The following is a 21,006-nucleotide window of genomic DNA, read 5'->3' on the forward strand; positions in this document are numbered from 1 at the left end:
ATCGAGTCCAGCCATTAACCCTACACTACAAGTTCACCCCTAAACCATATCACCCAACACCACATCTAAGCGACACTTAAACACATCCAGAAATGGCAACTCAACCACCTCCCTAGGCAGAATTTTTTCCTAATGTCCAGCCTAATCTTGCCCTGTTGCAACTTGAAACCTTTCCCCCTGGTTCTGTCCCTAATTACCTGTGAGAAGAGACCAGCACCAACCTCTCTACAATGTCCTTTCAAGTAATTGTAGAGCATGATGAGGTCCCCCCTCAGCCTCCTCTTTGTCAAACTGAACAGGCCCAGCTCCCTCAACCGCTCCGCATAAGATCTATTCTTCAGGCCCCTCACCAGCTTTGTTGCCCTCCTCTGCACTTGCTCCAACACGTCAATATCTCTCTTATACCGAGGTGACCAAAACTGAACACAATTTTCAAGGTGCGGCCTCACCGGTGCTGAGTACAGAGGGACAATCACCTCCCTTCTTCTGCTGGTCACAAAATTTCTAATACAAGCCAGGATGCCGTTGGCCTTCTTGGCCACCTGGGCACACTACGGGCTCATATTCAGCTGGTTGTCAATTAGAACGTCCAGGTCCTCTTCCACAAGTTAGCCTTTCAGGCACCTTTCCCCAAGCCTGTAGCGCTGCGTGGGGTTGCTGTGACCAAAATGCAGGACCCTACCCTTGGCTCTACTGAATTTCATGCAGTTGGCCTGGGCCCATCGATCCAGTCTGTCCAGGTCCCTCTGTAGAGCCTTTCTACCCTCCAGCAGATTGACACTCCCACCCATCTTGGTGTCATCTGCAAACTTGCTAAGGGTGCACTCAATCCCCTCATCAAGATTGTTGATGAATATGTTAAACAGGAGTGGCCCCAGCACGGAGCCCTGAGGGACACCACTCGTGACCTGCCACCAACTGGATTTAACTCCATTGACCACAACTCTCTGGGTCCGGCCATCCAGCCAGTGTTCCACCCAGCAGAGTGTGTGCCCATCCCTCTTCCATAGACCATAAACTCTCCTTTTGGTCCTAAGTTCCAGCCAAAGCTCTCTGTTCAGTCAGTTTGTTAGTTTGTCTCTATTGACAAGCAGCAAATCCAGGAGGGCACTTCCCCTCGTTGGTTTCCTCACCATCTGTGTTCAGGAAGTTATCTCCCACACAGGAACCTCTGGGACTGATATCTCTCTGCTGTACTGTATTTCCAGCAGATGTCTGGGAAGTTAAAGTTATAGTTCCTGTTGCATCCAAGTATTAATGAAAGTTCATAATTCTTAAAGCTGGCACACAATTAATTTGAAATCAGTTATCAGATCTTTCTCTTAAAGTTTCTGAAAGCAAATGAAATATGCAGATAAAAAAAAGAGGATTTGTTCCCTCAGTTTCCTCTGCAATGTAGAGAATTACAGCCTCCATTTACTGCTTGAGATAATATCCTGATGAATGTTGTTCTTTCATGTTTGTGAGAAGGCTTTGACTTCTTGTCTCAATGCCTCATTCTAATTGATATTTTGTAAGGAATGTTTTTAAAAGGTTAAAAATATATACAGTAAGTAGTTTCTGATGTTTTTCAATTGAAAAAATGTTTGAAGAAGATTCATTCCATGAAATTTATCTTATACCTGGCAAACAATCTTGTTAAATGAGCAAAAGAATGACTGGCTTGCACTTGTAATGCTTTTCTTCAAGAGAAGATGAATTTTCTTCCCACTGGTCGATACAGCAAAGTACGTTGTGCACTGAAAGCAATAAAAATCTGTAGGTGTAAGCTTACGGGGATGGAGGTTCTGCAGAGAAGCATGAATCCTTTTGTTAGTTATTAACACTTTTTCAGCATTGTTACATCACTGTTTATACTCTCCTGGTTTCATATATATTTGCTTGCAGCCAGTCTTTGCCATGTTGATTTTGGATGTGGAATCCATTGCATGGCATTTCTTTCTGATTAGTGAACACAACTATGAAACATAAGTATTGTTATCCAGTCAGCTCTTCAGCAAGCAGGAAAACATGCAAAAGCAATTGTAGTGTTATGGCGTGTGTGTGATATTAAAAGAAGAAAAGGACTGTCTTTTCCTAAGCCCTCTAGATTCTGCATCAGAGGGAGGATAGCTATGAACAGTGTTTTTTCTGAAACTGAAAAGACTCGTGCTTTCTCCACCACAGAGAGGGACCATTTTTCTGTCTTTCACAATCTGTGGAATGCCTGTGGATAGATGGCATGTATCTTTATTTTACAATGTATCATTTATCTTCCGGCTATAAATGATCTGCTAAAGGCTTCCAACAGCTGGGACTGAAGGCAAGAGTGGTGGGAGGAAATGAGAGCAAAACACCCTTATGGGAAAAGAAGCTTGCTGCCGTTCTGGTGTTAAAAAATGAAACTGGCTGAAGGAACTAAGAAGATTCACATTAAAGACATAAAGAATTTGGTAACAAGGATAAGGGAAAAAATTAAATCATAATTCTATTTTCTGCTCTGTCACCAGCAGAGAAAGGTACTTCCAAAGGGTAAATTGTACAGAATTAGGCAATAAGACACATCAGATCAGTTGCGTCTTTTTAAACAGACACTGCTCTTCAGAGTGCAAGTAGCTAGAGTTGGATCTACCTCGATAGCCTGAGATGTACCAAGTCTTCCATTTGTAGTTTAGCACTTCACTTGTGGTTGGACTTTTTCATCTTCTGTGTTACAACTACTGGCAGTTAGTGAACTTGCACCTAAGTGGAAAACTGAGATTCAATTCACTCAGGAAATTACAGTAGCCACATCTCCCACATACCCCGGATATACTATTAAAACCATATTAGAGAAGAGATTACATAGGAGGTACAGTCTATTTGACCTATTAAAACTGAGTAGAGAAGAAAAATAAATATGAGAAACTAGCAATTCTAGAGAGAGCTTAAATAAAATCTTATGTGTAAAAGTAGGGGAGGATTCAAGCTAAGGAAGCAAACTGGACAGAAGTTGTGATATTATCACTCTCGTTTTTTCTCTAATGAAAATGGCTCTTTTGTGTTGAACTCAAGGCGTGCTGTATGCATAACATTGCCTCTGCACGCACCAAACTAATGAGACACTGCTGGGAACTTCGGGGATATTTCAAGTCTAAGCAATGAAGCATTGCTGAGAGGTATTCATTCAGCTACTTGCACAGTGACAATTTGGTGCACACATCTGCTTTGTTGCATGTGACTTTTTTGGGCTACCAAGAAGGCAATTCAGTTTCAAGTACTTGCAAACTAAGTAAGTCATTAGAGTATCTGTGTTTTTCTAAAATACTCTTTTTTAGAGCCCCAATATTTCCTATGTCTCATTTTAAGTTTCTAAGTAGAAAGAAGATAAATAGTCCTAGAATCAATGGTAGAAAATGGAAAATCCCTAAATATCAACACAGTTGTCTATTTTAGCTGCTAAAACAAGCAGTAGCTGTATGACCAAACTTGTAGGATCCTTCTGATGGGGAAAGGGTCCAGGTCATTTGTGAGATAGACATTTCATGTGTCTGAATGGGGTCTAGATCATTTACGTGAGATACAGTCTGTACAGTCTGTTGTGAGGGATCCTTTGTCAATTGTGGAGGTGGAAAATAGTACTTAAGAATTCCTGTATCTGTTCTGGTGTGGGGCTGCATTGGGGGATGGAGACAGAAAGGTATTTAGGTCTCAAGTTTCTCCCATAGCATAAAGATTTTTTTTTTCTTGTGCTACCATGATTTTAGTTTTCTTTCTTATATCTTCTGTCAAGAACAAGGAGAATAAATATAGCAGTCTTTCTTATATCTGTGAAAGGCATTATTGGACAAAAAAAATTGTAGTTCAGAAGGGATTTTAGTGTAAGAAGTGCTGAAATTCATTTCTGTGTAACTATGAATCATTGTGAGAAAGGGACCTTTAGTCTCCTGTAACTTAGAGTGAGCTACCACTGTGAGACACATGAAAAATTATTCAGACCTCATATCTTATTAAACTGAACTACTTCTGTTGCTCCTTGATTTTTAGAGCAGCTAATTCTGTAAAAGTTACAGGAAGCTATGTTCCTAGAATAATAAAAGTACCCAGAATGCACAGCCATAAAACAACATTGTCCTCTTGTCAGGGACTAAACAAGGTAAGAGTCATACAAAAGTCAAACCAAGTGTGTGCATCCTGTTTGCTAGACTTGTGCTTCATCAGGCTGCAAGAAGGGGGATTCCAAAGATGGGAATGTTCCTGTCCTATAAACAGACTCTCAGCCTGCAAATGATCACTTTATAACAAGTAGGCCTGATGTACTAGGACAAGGAGTAATGGTTTTAAACTAAAACAGGGTAGATTCAGACTAGAAAACGGAAGAATTTTTTTATGATGAGAGTGGTGAAACACTGGAAGAAGTTGTCCAGATAAGTGGTAGATGCCTCATCCCTGGAAACATTCAGAGTCATGCTGGATGGGGCTCTGAGCAACCTGATCTTGTTGAAGATGTCCCTGCTCATTGCAGGAGGGCTTTTACTAGGTGGCCTTTAAGGTACCTTCCAATCCAAAGTATTCTATGACTTTAATAAGAAAAGCAATCAAACCTAGATTGTCATTAACAACTAGTCTCCAGCTGAGTATGCGGTTGCATTAGCGTATGGAGTCAAACTGATGTACGTGCTACACACAATATGTGCCTATATGTTCAAAGCTTTCCTCTCAAGACCTAGTGAGTTCCATGAAGCCCTTCTTTCTCATTACCTTCATTAAATAAGTAAGTAATAAGGGTGATCCACGCAAAACAGGATCCCTGAGGCTAAAGCTCTCTGAAGACTATATTCATTCTTTGAAAACTATTCTGTCAGAAAATTCCCAATTCACTCTAGTTTTAATGTTTCAATAATTACAGTGGCTGGTTCAAAAACACAGAAAGCATTAGGAATAAATCCCACTTCATATGAGCTGTAGTCTGCAATGTGGAACTGTCTGTGGTTGGGATTTTTTTATACAGGATGTTGTCACTTCAATTGAATATACAGAAAATATGTTAGACGCAATCATATAGCTCATGCAAAATACCTGCACTAAGTGCATTGAAATCCATGGGCTGTTACTATTTCAGTGAATGCATGATCAGATTTAGAGTTGATTCACTTATGAAGCTTACTTGAATGTAAACCTTCAGGCAGGCATTTTTTTACCTAGATGTTTGTAAGAGCTTGACATTGTGGGATTTATTGAAAAAAAGAAGATTGATATCTATCATAATGCATCTATTTGTTGCTAATATGACTACTGCTTTTACATGTATGTTTGTATTTTACCCTGTAACATCTAGAGATTCCTTATCCTTTTTATCATTTAACATTTAACCATGAGAGAAGGACCAGACTAAAAGCGTGGGTGCTTGATAATGACTTAAAAATATATATTTATACACCAGGCATTATTACAGATTCCATGGGTGAGCCTCATCTAGCCACTTAACTGGCGTGAGTTGGATTTTAAAAATGGTAAGGCTTCCGAAAAAGATTTTTTTATGCTTAAGGGAATTTTCATGTGCAGGACAGTTTGTTAAAGATATTACCTGCATTGACTTCAGTTTTGAAAATCCTATTCCAAAATAAATGCATCTTTAAGAACCACAATATTTTTGCTTTTGGACACCACTTAATGCAGCACTTAACTTAAAAGCCACTGTTGCACCAGTTTAATTGGAGATCAGCCAATTTAGTTAAGAGAGAAATGGATACATTGTTGGTGCTATTTGCATGTGTATGGGCATCTGCACAGAGGTCCTTCCACAAAGGTCTGAAAAAACTGCTTATTAATGTAACCTTGTGAAGTTTCCATGCACAATGTAGGTAAAGCTCTGCTTTCAGGTACACCGCTGTCATTCTGGAGATTCAAAGGAATGGTATTATTCCACTGGTGTAACAAAAGACTGTATGGTATATATTTCCTGATGCGTTATCTTGATGTATTATTGCAATGAAGGAAGATGTTGGTTCCTCAGCAAAATAAGAAGACAATTGTGATTGTCTTTTCAGTCCGGTGCCATCCTTGAAAGCAAATTCATCTGCTCACAAATTTTGGAGCCGTCAGTCTTTCCTTAACAGTCAGATTAGGCTTTCCCTCATTTTATAGTAATATTTGGCCATTTTTATTTACAATTACAAAGATACTTTGCAAGGCAATTTAAAATGAGACTCCATGCTTCCAAAATATGTTTGTCATATTTCTTACCTAACATCGCTCTGAGAGCACAGTTTATTTGTTATCTCAAAGGATAAAGTGTCTAATGGAAAAAATTTGTAAGCTGAAAGACATTAAAAATGTTCAAATAAAATAGTTACTGCACACCAGTTTCTTATATCTGTACTTTCCTGTCAAGGGCCAAGTTACCCAAGGGCACTTAATAAAAACAAATGATCTGAAGCTGACATTGCAGACTGACTTACTACCTTATCTCCAGGTTAATATCATAGCATTGGCCAGCGCTTAAAATCATGTCTGACAACAATGTCAGTGAATCTTATGTCAAGGCAATGAGCAGATTTTACTTCAGTATCTTTTTCAGCCTGACATGACTACTTAGTTTAGGAAATCTCACAGAACTGCAAAGTGAAATTGTTGTCTCACAAAATGTCTAATAAAATATAATTTACTAAGAAAAAATAAATGTTGAGCGGAAGTACAATTAGTTTTTCTAATATACTATCTGAATGCTTCTCTTTGCTTTTCTTATGGAATAATCACCGCCATTTTTTTCTATGGGACCATGGAAGTCTGAAGTTTGGTTTTGTTTCTGGTTGTTTTTTTTGGTGGGTGTTGTTTTTTGTTTTTGTTTGGGTTTTTTTTTGTAGGTCATAACAAACAATAGACAGACTCACTCATTAATGTCAGATTTTCCTCCTTATTTATAGGGGACTAATCAGATGTCATGATTCCCTGATTTTCTGATGTCTTAGTAAAGATTGTGATGCATTATTATATTTATGGTGTGACAACAGAGCATTGTAACTAGAATTCAACAGTAATGTGGAAATGTTAAAAGAAAAATCCCAACAAACTCAAGAATGTTCAAGCTATAAAGAACTAATTTTTTCTTTTCCAATCTTGAAACTCAAAGAGTATGTCAAAGTTTTGATTAGATTCTACATTATGCCTGCTACTGGTTGAGCCATGCTGCACACACTACTGAATCATCACGTGGCATATTGCTGTAAAGACTTCTGTGTATTCAGGTAGATGATACAAGACTAACCCCATTGTCTCACCATTTTTTCCTGTACAGACTTATTTGTTTCTTTTTGGAAAAATGTGATTGCTGCAGAACCTTGACTACTTATATGAGAATGAAGTTTAGTAACTATTACGCTGTTTCTACCTCCTAATATTAAGGTTAAATAAACAACATGAAACAGTCTTACTTCATCATAATTAAAGGCAATTAAAGAGTCCTTCTAATGTATGTACAGAAGAGTGTTATTAGTTTCCTTTCCTCCTAGTATTTTTAATGACTGTATTTTCCTCCTTATTTAAACCAATGTAACAATAATTTTTTTATTTTATTGTTTCTTTCCTTCCCCAGATGTACATCCAGACCACAACACTTACTGTCTCCATGAGTTTAAGTGCTTCTGTGTCTCTGGGCATGCTCTACATGCCCAAGGTTTATATTATCATTTTTCATCCAGAGCAGAATGTTCAAAAACGGAAGCGGAGCTTCAAGGCTGTGGTGACAGCTGCCACAATGCAAAGCAAATTGACCCAAAAAGGAAATGACAGACCAAATGGCGAGGTCAAAACTGAACTGTGTGAAAGTCTTGAAACCAACAGTAAGTCATCTGTAGACTTTCCCATGGTCAAGAGTGGCAGCACTTCTTAATAGATGTACGTTCATAAGAATGCACTTTCATTTAGTAATAAACTTTATTCTTTTTGTAATTTGTTCTGCATGAATCCAGAGATGTGTCAGAATTCATGTACTGCTGAATGAAGGAATGCCTAGAGTTGTTTCAAACTGTTTTTCACAGGAGGCTATTAAAAACAAAAAGCACAAGCAGATTTTGGAAAGCCACATCTTTTTAAACTGAACTGTTTTAGTTAGTGCTAATTTGATGTGTTGTGCATTGCTGTGCCAGTCGTGGTATGTCCTGACAGTTCATGAGGTGTATTTATGGTCATCATTGTATACTCAAAACTCAAAGGCTGCTGAAAAAACAAAAAAAAATTAAAACATTTAACATTGTTTTTATTTTGCAGATAGATATGGAGTTGAAAATAATGCTTTTAACCTTTTCACCTTAATATTTGTTGACTTGTTCATTTATCACAACTCATGAGTACTGCTTCGCAGACTAATGTTTCCCATCCAGCTTTTTGTTGTGGTCTTATTCATCTTGGTACAAATTCGTGGCAATTCATATACAGCTTAATCATTACATGTTCTGCTATGTCTTGCATTAGCAATGGGAAAAAAATCTTTCCCATATCAGAAAAGTTCTTGAATCTTGCCACAACTCTAAATTGGTTGGGTATAGAAGAAAATAGATTATAGCTTCCAGAAGAAAACAGGTTATAGCTTCCATTCCACCACGTGACATATAGTCTTATAAACTAGACTTCACAATAAGAATAATCAAACATAAGTAGAACAAGTAGCTTTACCCCAGAGCTTACTATGCTAGTAAGTAGGTAGTAATAGAGAATTGGTTTCTGCTGAGTAGTTACAGGTCACATGGAATGGACAGCAGCTGTCTCAGGTAAAGATAAATTTTTCAGTCATTTTACTGCAAATGATGGGTCTTTTTAATTTTTTTTATTACTTTTTGATTATATTGGCAGAAGATTGAATAGTACCATTTTGCCTGAACACATTCAGACAACTCAATACCAGGTTTGCAGAAAAATATTGTGCTTACTTCAGAAAAACGCAACCCCCCACTGAATTCATTCAGAGTGTGCCAGATTGAAGAGTATATAAAAACAGTCTGTAAGTTTACCATACTATAGTTGCTGATGCACAGAACATACTGAGTGCAAACCAATTCACTTGAAAAACTCATGACCCTTCAAAACATGTAGATCTCTTAGATTGAGCTGTGGGTTTGTACAGATTCAGATTATGACATATAACAAAGTACAAAAAGACACAGGCAATGAAATTCCTTGTGGATCAAATAATATTATGGAAATATGGACAACTCAATAATTTCTCAACTCTTCAGAAGTCACTAAAAGAAAATTCAGAAGGGAGATTTTGCTGAGTGTGCAAAATTATAAACTTCTGAGGAAAGCTCAAAGAAGGGATCCCACAGTAGGGCAAGAAAGTGTGTTAATAAGAAAATCTTGGTTATCTGATGTTTATCTACTGTACCTAATTAAGAAATTCTGTGCCTGGTGTTCCTTAAATTATGATTATGCATTATTCATGGAAACAGCTGCTAGTGGAAGCAAGTCTGCTTCTCCAGTAGTGTGATGTATGCAGGGTGATTCTTATTCACTGTGCTCTAAACATGATTTTAACAGTAGTACATTTATATAGTTCTGAGCTCACTAGGAGTATATTCTGACTAGGCTTTGATCCAGATATCATAATGCTTCACAGGCAAAAAATTCAGAGCCAAATCATTTGCACTCCAGAGACCTGTCCCTATATAACTGAGCTCTTGGCCTCAAGATGGGTTTCTCTCTTCCCCAAAATTGTTCTGTACCATTTGGATTGGATCAGCTTCCCTCTTTTCTGCCAAAATAGTTATTGCCAAAACTTTTGGAGGTTCCTGTGAATTTTCAGGGCACAATGCCATATTACTCCTTTTACTAAGTCAATAGTAACAGCCTCTCAACACTGCAAAATTTATTCTTGCTCTGACTCCATGTGAGGTAGATCTTTCTTGTCAGTGATAGTGTATGAAGCTGATCACAAAAAAATCACGCTATTCCTAGGATAACAGAACTGAGTAGTGTTTTCCACCATTTCCCAAGCACAAATACTGGTAGTGACAACAAGGTTCACAACTAGGTAAGAAGTAAGATGAGACAGTCAGGTAATTCCTTTTGCTTCCCATCCAGAGACAACTCTGATCTGTCTGGCTTGTCCTCTTCCATGTAAGAGACTTTACTCCATGTTGTCCTCCATGTGAATACAGTAATGTTTTTTGTTGGGTTTTTTTGTGGAAATACATTCATATTCAGTGGAAAAGAAATTGTATCTGGGAAACAGTATGAAAAAAAAAAACAATCCAGATACAATTACAGAAGGCATAACAATGACAAGTACTTTAAATGCATATAGGTCAGATCACAATAATCATTCTAAATTGTTTTAGATCCTCTTTTATTTTGTTCTTTTTCGTTTTGTTTCATTCCAACGGCAATGTAGTAACTGGAGCTAGAAAAGAGTGCTCATTCCCAAAAACATTTGGAGCCAAGTCTGTTACTTTTCTGGCCTTCTATGCTTGCCAAATGGAGTTCATGTCATTACTATGAAATGCTAACAGTCTTAAAGAGCAGAGCACCAGCTGCTGAAGCTTTCACATTCCCAAACAGGAACTGTTGACTTATTACTGTGAACTATAAAGACACTTGCAATATTTATCAAGTAAACAAACATGGCTTGGAGATTTAATATATTTTGAACCACAACCTGCACTAGGTTCCTGTGCTATCATTTTCTAAAGCAGCAACCCTTAGAACTCAGTAGGCTAATTTTTTTTTCTTGATCAGTCCTAGATTAATTCTGACAAAGCTATTTAAGTGTCAGATATGCAACAGTTACAGCAAATTAATAAGTTACCCTAAATCAGCTGAGGTGTAGTAACTACTTATTGTTGTATTTTGAGCTTCTTGCAAATGCCCTCACATAATTCAGCTTACTGAGCTGTGGTAAATCTGATTATGTTACATCGCTGCGGGCTAAAAACATACACATGGAAAGTTATAGAATTCAGCTGATACAGGGTAATGCAGTAAGCTAGCTTAACCTGATCACATATTTGAGCCTATTTTCAGGGTGAGGGGAAAAAATAAGCTCTGCTCCCTCTGTCCTTTTGTTCCCAAGTGTGCAGAGTTTGCAGATGTGCATTTATTTATTTCTTAGCTGGGAAAAAAAATCCTTTCATGGTCTAAGTAACTTTGTGCCATTTCAGCAGTTCTGAATTATTTTCATAAGGAACTTAAAGGGCCAAAGGAAAAATAGAATTCTCTCAGAATTCCAGCTGTGGGAGCATGGGAGAGTTCAGATGGGAGCAGTGCATCCCATCTGAAAGATCTGAAAGATGTAAATGAGGCTATATTTGCTTCAAGTGTCCCAAATACTATTTCACGTTGGTGCTTGAATAGTGTGATCGATTATGTGAAAGACTTGCTTAATGTGCCAAAAGCAATCCTTTCATGAATTAACTCTTCTAGACACAGAGTACTGGAGCTACCTGTGCAATTTGATGTAAGACACATTATGTTTTGCAGCTCCCTTTTAGTTATTAATTTTCATATATATAAAATCTTAGGGAACCAAAATTTTAGCAATATGTGAATTATAACAGTCTAGTTCTGTTGTATCTTACAAAATGGCAAATGTAATGTTAGAATCAATTGCTCAGAAATCCAAAGAAAACATCAAGAAAAAGTAACAGCAAACTTATTTATACTGTCTAGTATTATTTTGCAGCAAGTTTAGTGATCTTTGAGTAAGTTTAATCTTTGGTATCAGAGAAAAATCATCACTTTTGGTTTCTGTAGTCTGTTCTTCCCGAATCATTGGCTTGTTGGCCTGGATGTAGGAGTTAACATGAAGAATCCTCTTCCTATCTAGCTCAGCTGTTCCTACTGGATTCTGTAGAGGGAAAAAAAAATGAAAGAAGGAAGGAAGGTATAGAAATAGAACTAAGATCTTTGAATCTATAGACCAGACAACATTTGTACCATCTAATTATTTTCATCCTGCCAGCTGCAGTCTTCCCTATCATAAGAAGAACATGCCTGCAGCAGATGGATTATAAAACATTTTTGAGAAGCCAAATTCCTCCTCATGCAGTGTGACATAGATCTTATTATAGAGACAAAAAAGAGGCTCAGTCCCTCAGCAGACTGATTTGGAATGTACCCAACAGGTTTAAATTTAGGGAGCTGCCTGTGAGACCTGTTGTCACCAATTCCTTCTTCCCACCACTACCTTTACAGAACAATGGAGACTTGGACATATTTTTTACAGCAAAAGCATAAGACATAGAGGCTAAAAGCTGACACAGACTTTCACATAAGAATCACAGTTGTTTAACTTTTTCAACGTATTGCCTCATTCTGGACGAGTGGTATCAGCTTTGCTCAAAGACACACATGATCAGCCAACCATCAACATAAGGAGACCATAACAGCATAGCAGCCTAGGCTCTCAGAAGCATTTTTGCTGGCTCACTTATATTCAGAGGCTTTGTGTCTGAAGGCTCTCCAGAGAATATTTGCTGTAGACACCAGTTAATTTTGCTAACTTGGAGAAATGTTTCCCGTTAGACTTTGCTCCTTTCAAGCAGTATAAACCTCCTTCTAGACTGATAGCCCAGCACTAGCTGCAAAGCTGTCTTCAACCTGTAGGAGAGAGAGAAAAATACAAATTCTAAATTAAAAAAATTTTATACAGAAATCAGCTGAAATAAGACCAGACAAATAATATGTTGAAATTCTGTTATGAATATGCTAAAACCACTCTATTGACCTCTGCTTCCCCAAGTCATAAATAAAATCTTATCATCAAGAACAGAGAACTTAAGATGCAACTCATCGCTTACGTAGATGCTTTGACTTTCTTCCTTTATACCATGAACATGGGCCATCTTATTTGGCAATAGAGCTGGACACTGAGTTCAAATGCTAAATATAGTTTTCTTTTTCTCCTCTCTTAATTCTGAAAATCCTGAACTTTTTTTGTTGTTGTTGTTTTCTTTTTTGTTTTATTTTGATTTACAGCCTCCTCTACCAAGACAACTTATGTCAGTTACAGCAATCAGGCAAACTGAGCAGGGATGAAATTCACTGGAAGACCTGCAGGATGGAATCTTGCAAACATAGACCTTACCACCACCAGAATTCAGTCTTGGAAATAACAGTAGACTACATTCAAATCAATAGTCAGTCTTGTAAAGGACAAGGATTAAACAAGAGCAAAAAGGCAAAAAGAGACAGGGGAAGGAAAAATTCAGTTTTATAACTTAGAGACAGCGTCAAGCTTCTGAACTGTTCACTCACAAAAGGAAATAAATCACAAAAGGAAAACAAATGTTAGCTTGTGAAAAAAAAATGCTGTTGAAATAAATCATGTCTGATGTTATATTTGTAAGTACTTTTTTGTGATTGTGACAATTTCCTTTCCTGTCCTACATTGTTCAACTCGTAAAAGAAGATGAGTTTGTTTCTTGTGGTGGCTGACTGAACTAAGTCCTGGGTTATGCTAAAATAAATGCAATGGTCAACGCATGCTAATTTTTATACAAAATAATTTATTTCTAATAATAAAGGAATGTTTTGCAAATGTTGAGACTTGTTTTGTTGCAGTTTTAAGAAAAAAAGTCTTTACACTGTTGTCTATTGTTTGTTTAGAATGTGCAGTAAAGGTGGGTGTACAAATAAAATAATAATCATGGCATCAGAAGAATGCAGTGTAAACTCTAAGCATGTGTGTTTGTGTGTGTGTACATGTGCACGCGTGTGTGTATGTATGTGCATGCCTGTATGCATGCGTGTGTGTGTACTCTGCAGCGTGTGAATATATTTGTCCAAAGCTTTGTGACTATATTTTCTAATGGAAGGGTTTTTTCCCCCTTCTATCTCTCAAAGCAAGTGCATTTTACATGTCTGTAAAGTGAAGGAGTCCTGATGGTAAATATTTTGTATAATTGTATTATATTTTGAACCTCCACTAACAATTCTGATCCTTTTCATTTCTGGAACTTACAGTTTGTAAGACTTCATGACAGCTAGACTGGATTAAGCTGAAGGTCTATTCAGCCTAATATCCTGTCTCTGACAGAGGAATGTAGCAGATGTTTATCTCAATAAAGGTGACTTTGAAATAACAGGAGAGAAATCAATGGAGAATTCGGAAAGCAAAAACTTAGTGGATATATTTAGTATTGCCTTAGTAACACAAATCAAAGAAATAGATGTCCATATACAATCTTCACATATTCTAACTTCCGTGTCAAATGACTGTGTGTGTGTTAGACATGATCATGCAAAGAGAAAGAGAAATTCATACAGATATCTATCATGTTAATAACACCCTCCAAAGAAGTTTAGAAAAGACAGCTAGGGACTTTCCACTTTGTTGGTATACCTGTGATGTTCTTTAAGACTTTTTGAGTCCATATGCTACGTACTATTCATCAAGTCAATGGGTCTTCCCAATCTGTTGGTTATTAAATGTTATTTTTCCTGAATTTGCCTGAATGGCTCCTTGTAATTTTTCCTCAAAGCAGCTGTATTTTTATAACGTATCTTAAAGAAGTTGTGGTGGGTCCTGAATTACATGGATGAAAGTTGAAGTTACAATGTCAATGTTTAAACTCCAGAACAGTCTGGAGTTTATTGTTTGGACTATGCCGCAAGCACATCAATCAGAAAACTATAAACTAATACATGATTAATTTTAAGCATGTGAGTAATGCAACTAATGCAGTGAGACCTGCAAAAGAAAATGTCATAAAAATAGGTTTAGTTCTGTTTTATTATTTAATATCTCATCAAATTGAAGTTTTTTGTGAAACTGTATTGATTAGATCAATGTTTTAACACGGCAGACTTCCACATCTAGGATGGATTTCCTAGGAGACAAAGAGAGAATCTGTTTTATCTTAAAACTCAATGTTTTAGCATGGTTTATTTTCAAGAAACCTTTGAAAATCTTAGTTTCCAATCCACAGCAAAAAAAGTTTCAAACATTTTGTCTGTAATAGCTATACATAAGAACATAAAAATATACATTTGAAAAAGCACTACATAAGAATTACCTTTAAAACATGTTTCATATACACATAAACATATTTTATATACACATAAAGATTACTATATGATATATGAATAGCTTCCAGTTTCACAGTAGTCCAAAGAAAATGTTATTCTGAACAGATTTACAGAGACCAATATACGCTTCTTTTGATTGAACAGTAGAGTAAAAATAGAATGCAAATTATTCTCTGCATTTTCTGTGTCATTCTGTCTGAATCATGGAGTATATTAAGCCTAGAAGTCTCACTGGTGTTAATGTAACTTAGCAGATAAATGAGCACACAGTATGAATTACTGAACGAACTAGGTGTTTTCAAAATACAGCAGAACAGCACTGATTTACAGATTTCAGTTCTATCGAGTAGTTACGTGCAGCTTATTTATCTGCATAGAAAGGTGCATATTTGTCTCCTGTAGCTGTGATCAAAACCACATTCTTCTCTTATATCGCTCTAGAGTTATGGAAGAAAAATGCATTTTATTTCTGAATGAAATATTGACTTTGTCCTCTTCAACTTAGGAGACTTTTTCCTGTACAGACAGTAGCAGTTCCAAAGATTTTTTTTTTGTAGCAATCTGATTTTTGAGTTCTGCATCCAAGACTGTGTCTTTAGGTGAGTCTAAGTCCCATTCATGCAATAGACTCTGCATCAGCTCTATAAGCCCTAGGTGACCTAAATTTTGTGACCTCACCTAAGCCCTACTTAGGGGACTATTGATTAGGTGACTGCAGTCTACAGCTTCTAAGCAAGACTGGTGTACCTTTTTCAGCATCGTCATTGGACACAAAACAGTTCAGACAAAAGAATTAAATATTTTTCAATGATTGATTTTAATTAGGTTAAGAGTGATCTTATTTTCAGCTTATTGAAGCTCTATCTCCAGTTTACCTACTGTAATAAAACCCAACTTCCTAAAAAAGAATTACTATAAAGAAAGAACCAGAGAATTGTATCATACAAAGTCAGGAAAAATTGCTATATTTTTGCAACATGAGTGTGAAAAAGGACAAAATTTAGAAAAATTACTTCCATCATTCTTTACTTTCTATATTACAAGGTCCATTTTCATAGGATGATTGAGGGAACTCATCAATAAGAAGAGAAATCCCCACAGAGTCTGTTATTATTGTGCCTTTGAATACTCACATAGCTGCTGCATTTTACTTCTCTCACTATGAAATAGCTATCACTTAATCTTTCCATACAGATAACCCACTTTTGTAATTTTGGTTGGTTGATTGGTTGCTTTTTTAACAAACTCTGTTTCTACCTTGTTCTACTGTTCATCGTATAACACTGACATTCATGACACTACAACATTTCCATTACGAACAATATTATCTAACACATAGAAAGATTGTGCAGGTTGAAACTTGGCATGTATTAATGTATATGCAAAATAATGCAAATGAAAAAAATTATTTAGCCAAGCTAAAATGGAAAGCTTACAAATAAAATGAAGTTCTGAGGCAAATGTAATCAGAAGGTAGCAACAATTTTAAACCCGAAATGTTTAGTATCCGTTTTCATATACCTTTTCACTTTCTTTTTCCTCAAATTATATTTTGAGGGCCTGCGGCCCTAGTGTAAAAACCATTCAAGTTAATGAGGGTCTTACCTTTAATTTAGTAGATTTGAGATCAAGCATCAGATGATTTATCATTAAATTAAACTGTAGCTTTTTAAACTATTGGCTTTGAATAAACGATTGCCACTGAAAGCTACATTACTTATATATCCATTTTAAACTATATTTTAATTGATAATTATAACCTGTAAAATGCTTTATGCATACAAGTCATTCTCGTGTATAAATCACTTGTGTTTATATAAAATGTGTTCAACTTAGGTTTTATGAATTAAGTAGTGTTATAAGACTGCTAAGCTAGATCTTCTGTCGGCCTGAATCTGAGACACGGAGCACTTCTATATGGCCTGGTCTTCCCTAGTATCTGAAAGTACACAACAACTAGAGCTACTGAGGATCATTTTAACCTGATCTACAGCAATGACTGCTGAAGGAAAAAGCATCAAATGGGGAAATCATAAGAGGAATATAAACTATGATAGATAACTCTCTTTAGGACTGATTGAATTTAAACACTGTGGTACCTAAAAGTGTCTAGATCTTGGAGTTTTCCATTCATAAAGAAAGAATGAATGAAGGTCTTGAACCAACCTGCAACTTTACTTCGGCAGACATTCACTGCTCCCCTTCACGAGTGTGAGCAGTTAATTGTACTAAAATTAAAACGCCTACAGACCAAAGCCTGGGTTGGTGCCTCTAGCTTGCAGAGAGGTGACAGGGTGAGATCCACTGTCGATGGCACTGTCTTCTAATAGAGAATCTATCCCAACACATAAATCTAGTGCAAACCAGTTTTAGTATATTTTGGCAAGATTTACTCTCTCCTAACAATCATATACTTCCACAGACCCCGAAGATATACTGTATGATATAGATTTGATCCCAAGCCAAGAGAAGTTCACTGGAGTCTAACTTAGTGAGAACCACCCAGAAGGGCTGGATGATTCTACTTTATTTCTAGTCCAGACTGTAACCTGAAAACTTTCAATGACTTATAAATCAGATGAAAAACACGCAAGGCCAAAATGCATTCCAATCTACATTTTATCTAGAAGAAACTACCATTGTTATGAATGAGGTCCCAGTGGCAAGACCAAAAGATGTATGCCAGAAGGACAGTGAATAAAGCATCATACTAATGAAAGCCTGCAAGGTATGGCTTATGCATGTTAGTGAGATAGTGTCTGAAAATGATATTATCCAAGTTTTGTTAAACAAGCAATTTGTCTCAAGTATTCTCAGTCCACACAAATTTCACAGTAAATCAGTAACTGAGATCTTGAAGTTTAATAACTAGACTTTCGTGTAGACACAGTAACATTTTTTTTTTCGTCTAACATTATAAAAAGTATTTATTGCACAAGCTTAGGGTTTAGTTCTGATCACAAAGAAGCAGACTATAGTTTTAAAATTGTGATTACTGGTCGTTTATGTGTGAGTGTGCTGAAGCAACTCCATCAAGACACACATTTTTACTGAGATCAGGAACAAGTACTTAATGTTGTTTTGTGACTGCAGGATAGATACAATGAGATCTGAATGAGTCTATGTATCAGGTCAATGAACCAGAAACTAAACAGAATTTATAGAAAATACTTTAACTGTTCTACAGAAAGAGTAATCATACACTTTGTCAAAAATCCCCTTTTCAAGAAAAGCTTAAGTAGCAATTTCCACAGTAGGGTTTTTAACTAGCTGTCTTCCAATGAATAGATATTTTTTATTACTAATCAAGGAAAGAAATAACGGAAAACATACCTAACAGATCCAGTTTGTAAATATTGGAATACAACTTACTCATTTATGTATCTACTTTAAAGGCAGAATATAAAAAAAGAAAACATAGCATGGTGAATGGATAGAAAGAAAATGTTTTCCTTGAAGCATACTTTTGTAATTGTATAGTTCAAAAAAGTACATGAGTGATCCAGTATATTTCACCACCACAGTAATCAAATAAAATGACAGCTTATCACTATGCTTTCAGATAGCTTATGTGCCATAGGTATAATTAATAATTTACATATGAATCTACATGTTGTGGTTAAATTGTAAAGAGCAAAATTCAGTTACAGAAGAGCCAAACATTACTTTTCCCAGTTTCAATGCTACTTAATCTAATGGTACCTTTAGCATTTGTGCTACTGCAATTTTTTTCATCTAGGAAAAAAAAAAGTATTTTATATGCATATTTCATTTGCTGTGGTTTATTATCTCCTGCAATCTAATTGTGAAATGTGTTTTTTTTCTCAGCAAGAAGTAATTTCTTTCTGACTTTCTCGTGAAATTTCAGCAGCTCATAAGAAGGCAAAGTACATGTCTCACTTATCCTTATGTTTCCTGGGAGAGTAAATGATTATGATTAATGGAATATAGCAAATACAAAAAGGATCAGATCTTATCCATGGGTTGCATCCTATATTTCTGAATATATGTATGTTGCATCATCTTTTATCTTCTCAGATTAAATTTTAGCTTCATAATTGGTTTACATTTGCCATTAAGATCATGAGAACTGCAAAACACAATTGGTGGAAATAATCTGTTGCATGTGCAATGAAAACAAGCTGGCTGTGGTGAAAGACATATTAATCTGAAAACATTTTGGTTGTGATAACTTAAATGAAATTGGAAACCCTAATAATGAATATAGTTAACTGTTATTTTTTTTTCATGAGGAAATGAACTACAAATTAGGAGTGTGTTAAACTTGTTCCAGTGAAAGTCTTAAAAAGATTTACTCTCTAAAAGGTCACTGCAAAATTGTTTTATGAATGTTGATAACTGTAAATTCTTCTGTCACATTGAAACACTAATCTAACAGAGAGCAATAGTTTTTCTCATTTGACATTATAGTGTGACAGCAGGTGGTTAGCTCCCAGGAACTTACTATGTTCAATGGTACAGCAGCAGGGAAGAGAAGGGAAAACAGCAGTGCGCCCTACAGCTAAAGCAATGTTGGAAGTACAGTAAGATGCACAATATCCTGAAAGGCAAACAAAGCTTTGTTTGCATTAAACAAATGACTTGTCTCTTGGTAGAAGTCGAACAATATGACATGCAGTGGAGTATGGACATGAAAGAAAAAAAAAAAGAAAGAAAGAGCTGGCACAGAACCTAAAACCCTCCTGGAAGCAGCAGAAAATGATGGAAAGTTACACTGTTGAAGAATTGTGTCAGCTCCAAAGACTCCACGTTGACGACTGTTAAGGGCACATGTCATCTCCAGAGTGTGTGTTAATCTTACACACTTCACAAAAGTGCAGTGAGTAAACATGACAAAATAATTGATGGGAGCCATCAGAGCTAATGTTGGATGAGGTAGCAAATAAGAATATAGGCTCTTTTTTCCTTTGAAACTAAAGATGATATTATGATGGTGACCAAGGAATAGGCACAATTTCTCTAAAGACTGGTAAATACAAATACTTAACATTTTATTTGCAAGATATAGGCTGCTATCAAAGGTTGCAACATGTCCTTTAATGCAGTGCCCATTGTTATGCAAATGAGTTAGCTCATTCTCTTTTGGGATTTCAGAAAGTCACTAGAGCCTTCCTGGACCACCATATCTTAGTCTGAGAGGGAACTGGAAATAATTTTTCAAAATAAAAGGAAAGTTCCTTTGTAAAATTGAAATTTTCTCACTTAAAGCTGTTATTTTGAGGGACGTGCTATATTTAACAAAAATAAGTCTAAATTTCTCACCAGAAATGTCTTCAACTGAGTACATCTGATAGCTTGAATTACTATCTGTTAGAAAGTGTTTGTTTTTCTTCTTTATTGGTCAAGTGTAGAAGAAGCACACACCTAGAAACATGCACAGTACAAGCATTACAGAGTATCTTGTTCTACATTGTCATCTGATAACTACAGCACTCCAAGTGAGCTAATGTCATCCTGATCCCAAAGGAATCATGACACAAATTGTATTGCCAATATCAATTCCTGTTCCATGCAAATATTCCTTGGAGGCTCTTTGAAAAAGTGCTAAGCCAAATTTTAGTATTCTGTAACTTTTTTTTTTCTGCAAGACTGATTTAATCAAGAATTGCCATATGCAATGTTAATTTCAAAGCCTTTGTTTTGCTTCCTGTTTGCCTGATAGAACATACACTCTGCTTCTGACAGTCTACTCTACATCCCAAGTTAGCTGCACTATCTTTAAGGTCTTTGTGATAATTGTGTCAATATTAAATACGTAGGAACTTCCAGAAAAAATAATTTTTTATTTCATTTACTGATTTTCTTTTTCCTAGTCTTACTAAAGTGTTGATGAATTTTCCAATAGTGATGTTTTGATTTACGACTGATTACCATCTTTATTCAGTACAGCTTCTAGCAGTTGTCTTGTGCTCTATTTAGAGCTTTTTATCCAAGTATTGGTTTTAGTACCATGGAAGAAAACATACCAATGGAATAAATCCATGACGACAGTCAAGTATTATAGAA

The 21,006-nt window shown here is 36.2% G+C and overlaps 1 protein-coding gene across 1 annotated transcript in view; it reads left to right on the forward strand.

The window, feature by feature from the left end:
* Positions 1-12,977, forward strand: part of LOC104271501 (metabotropic glutamate receptor 8) — a gene marked incomplete at its 5' end in the record, with an annotated part of 144,449 nt that extends 131,472 nt beyond the window's left edge. Inside the window, 2 exons of the mRNA XM_009866185.1 lie at positions 7,553-7,799; positions 12,928-12,977. Coding sequence (XP_009864487.1) covers positions 7,553-7,799; positions 12,928-12,977 — 297 coding nt within the window. The remainder of the gene's footprint in view (positions 1-7,552; positions 7,800-12,927) is intronic.
* Positions 12,978-21,006: the final 8,029 nt, after the last annotated feature.

The sequence above is a fragment of the Apaloderma vittatum genome, unplaced genomic scaffold, assembly GCF_000703405.1.
Source record: "Apaloderma vittatum isolate BGI_N311 unplaced genomic scaffold, ASM70340v1 scaffold3573, whole genome shotgun sequence".
NCBI lineage: Eukaryota > Metazoa > Chordata > Aves > Trogoniformes > Trogonidae > Apaloderma > Apaloderma vittatum.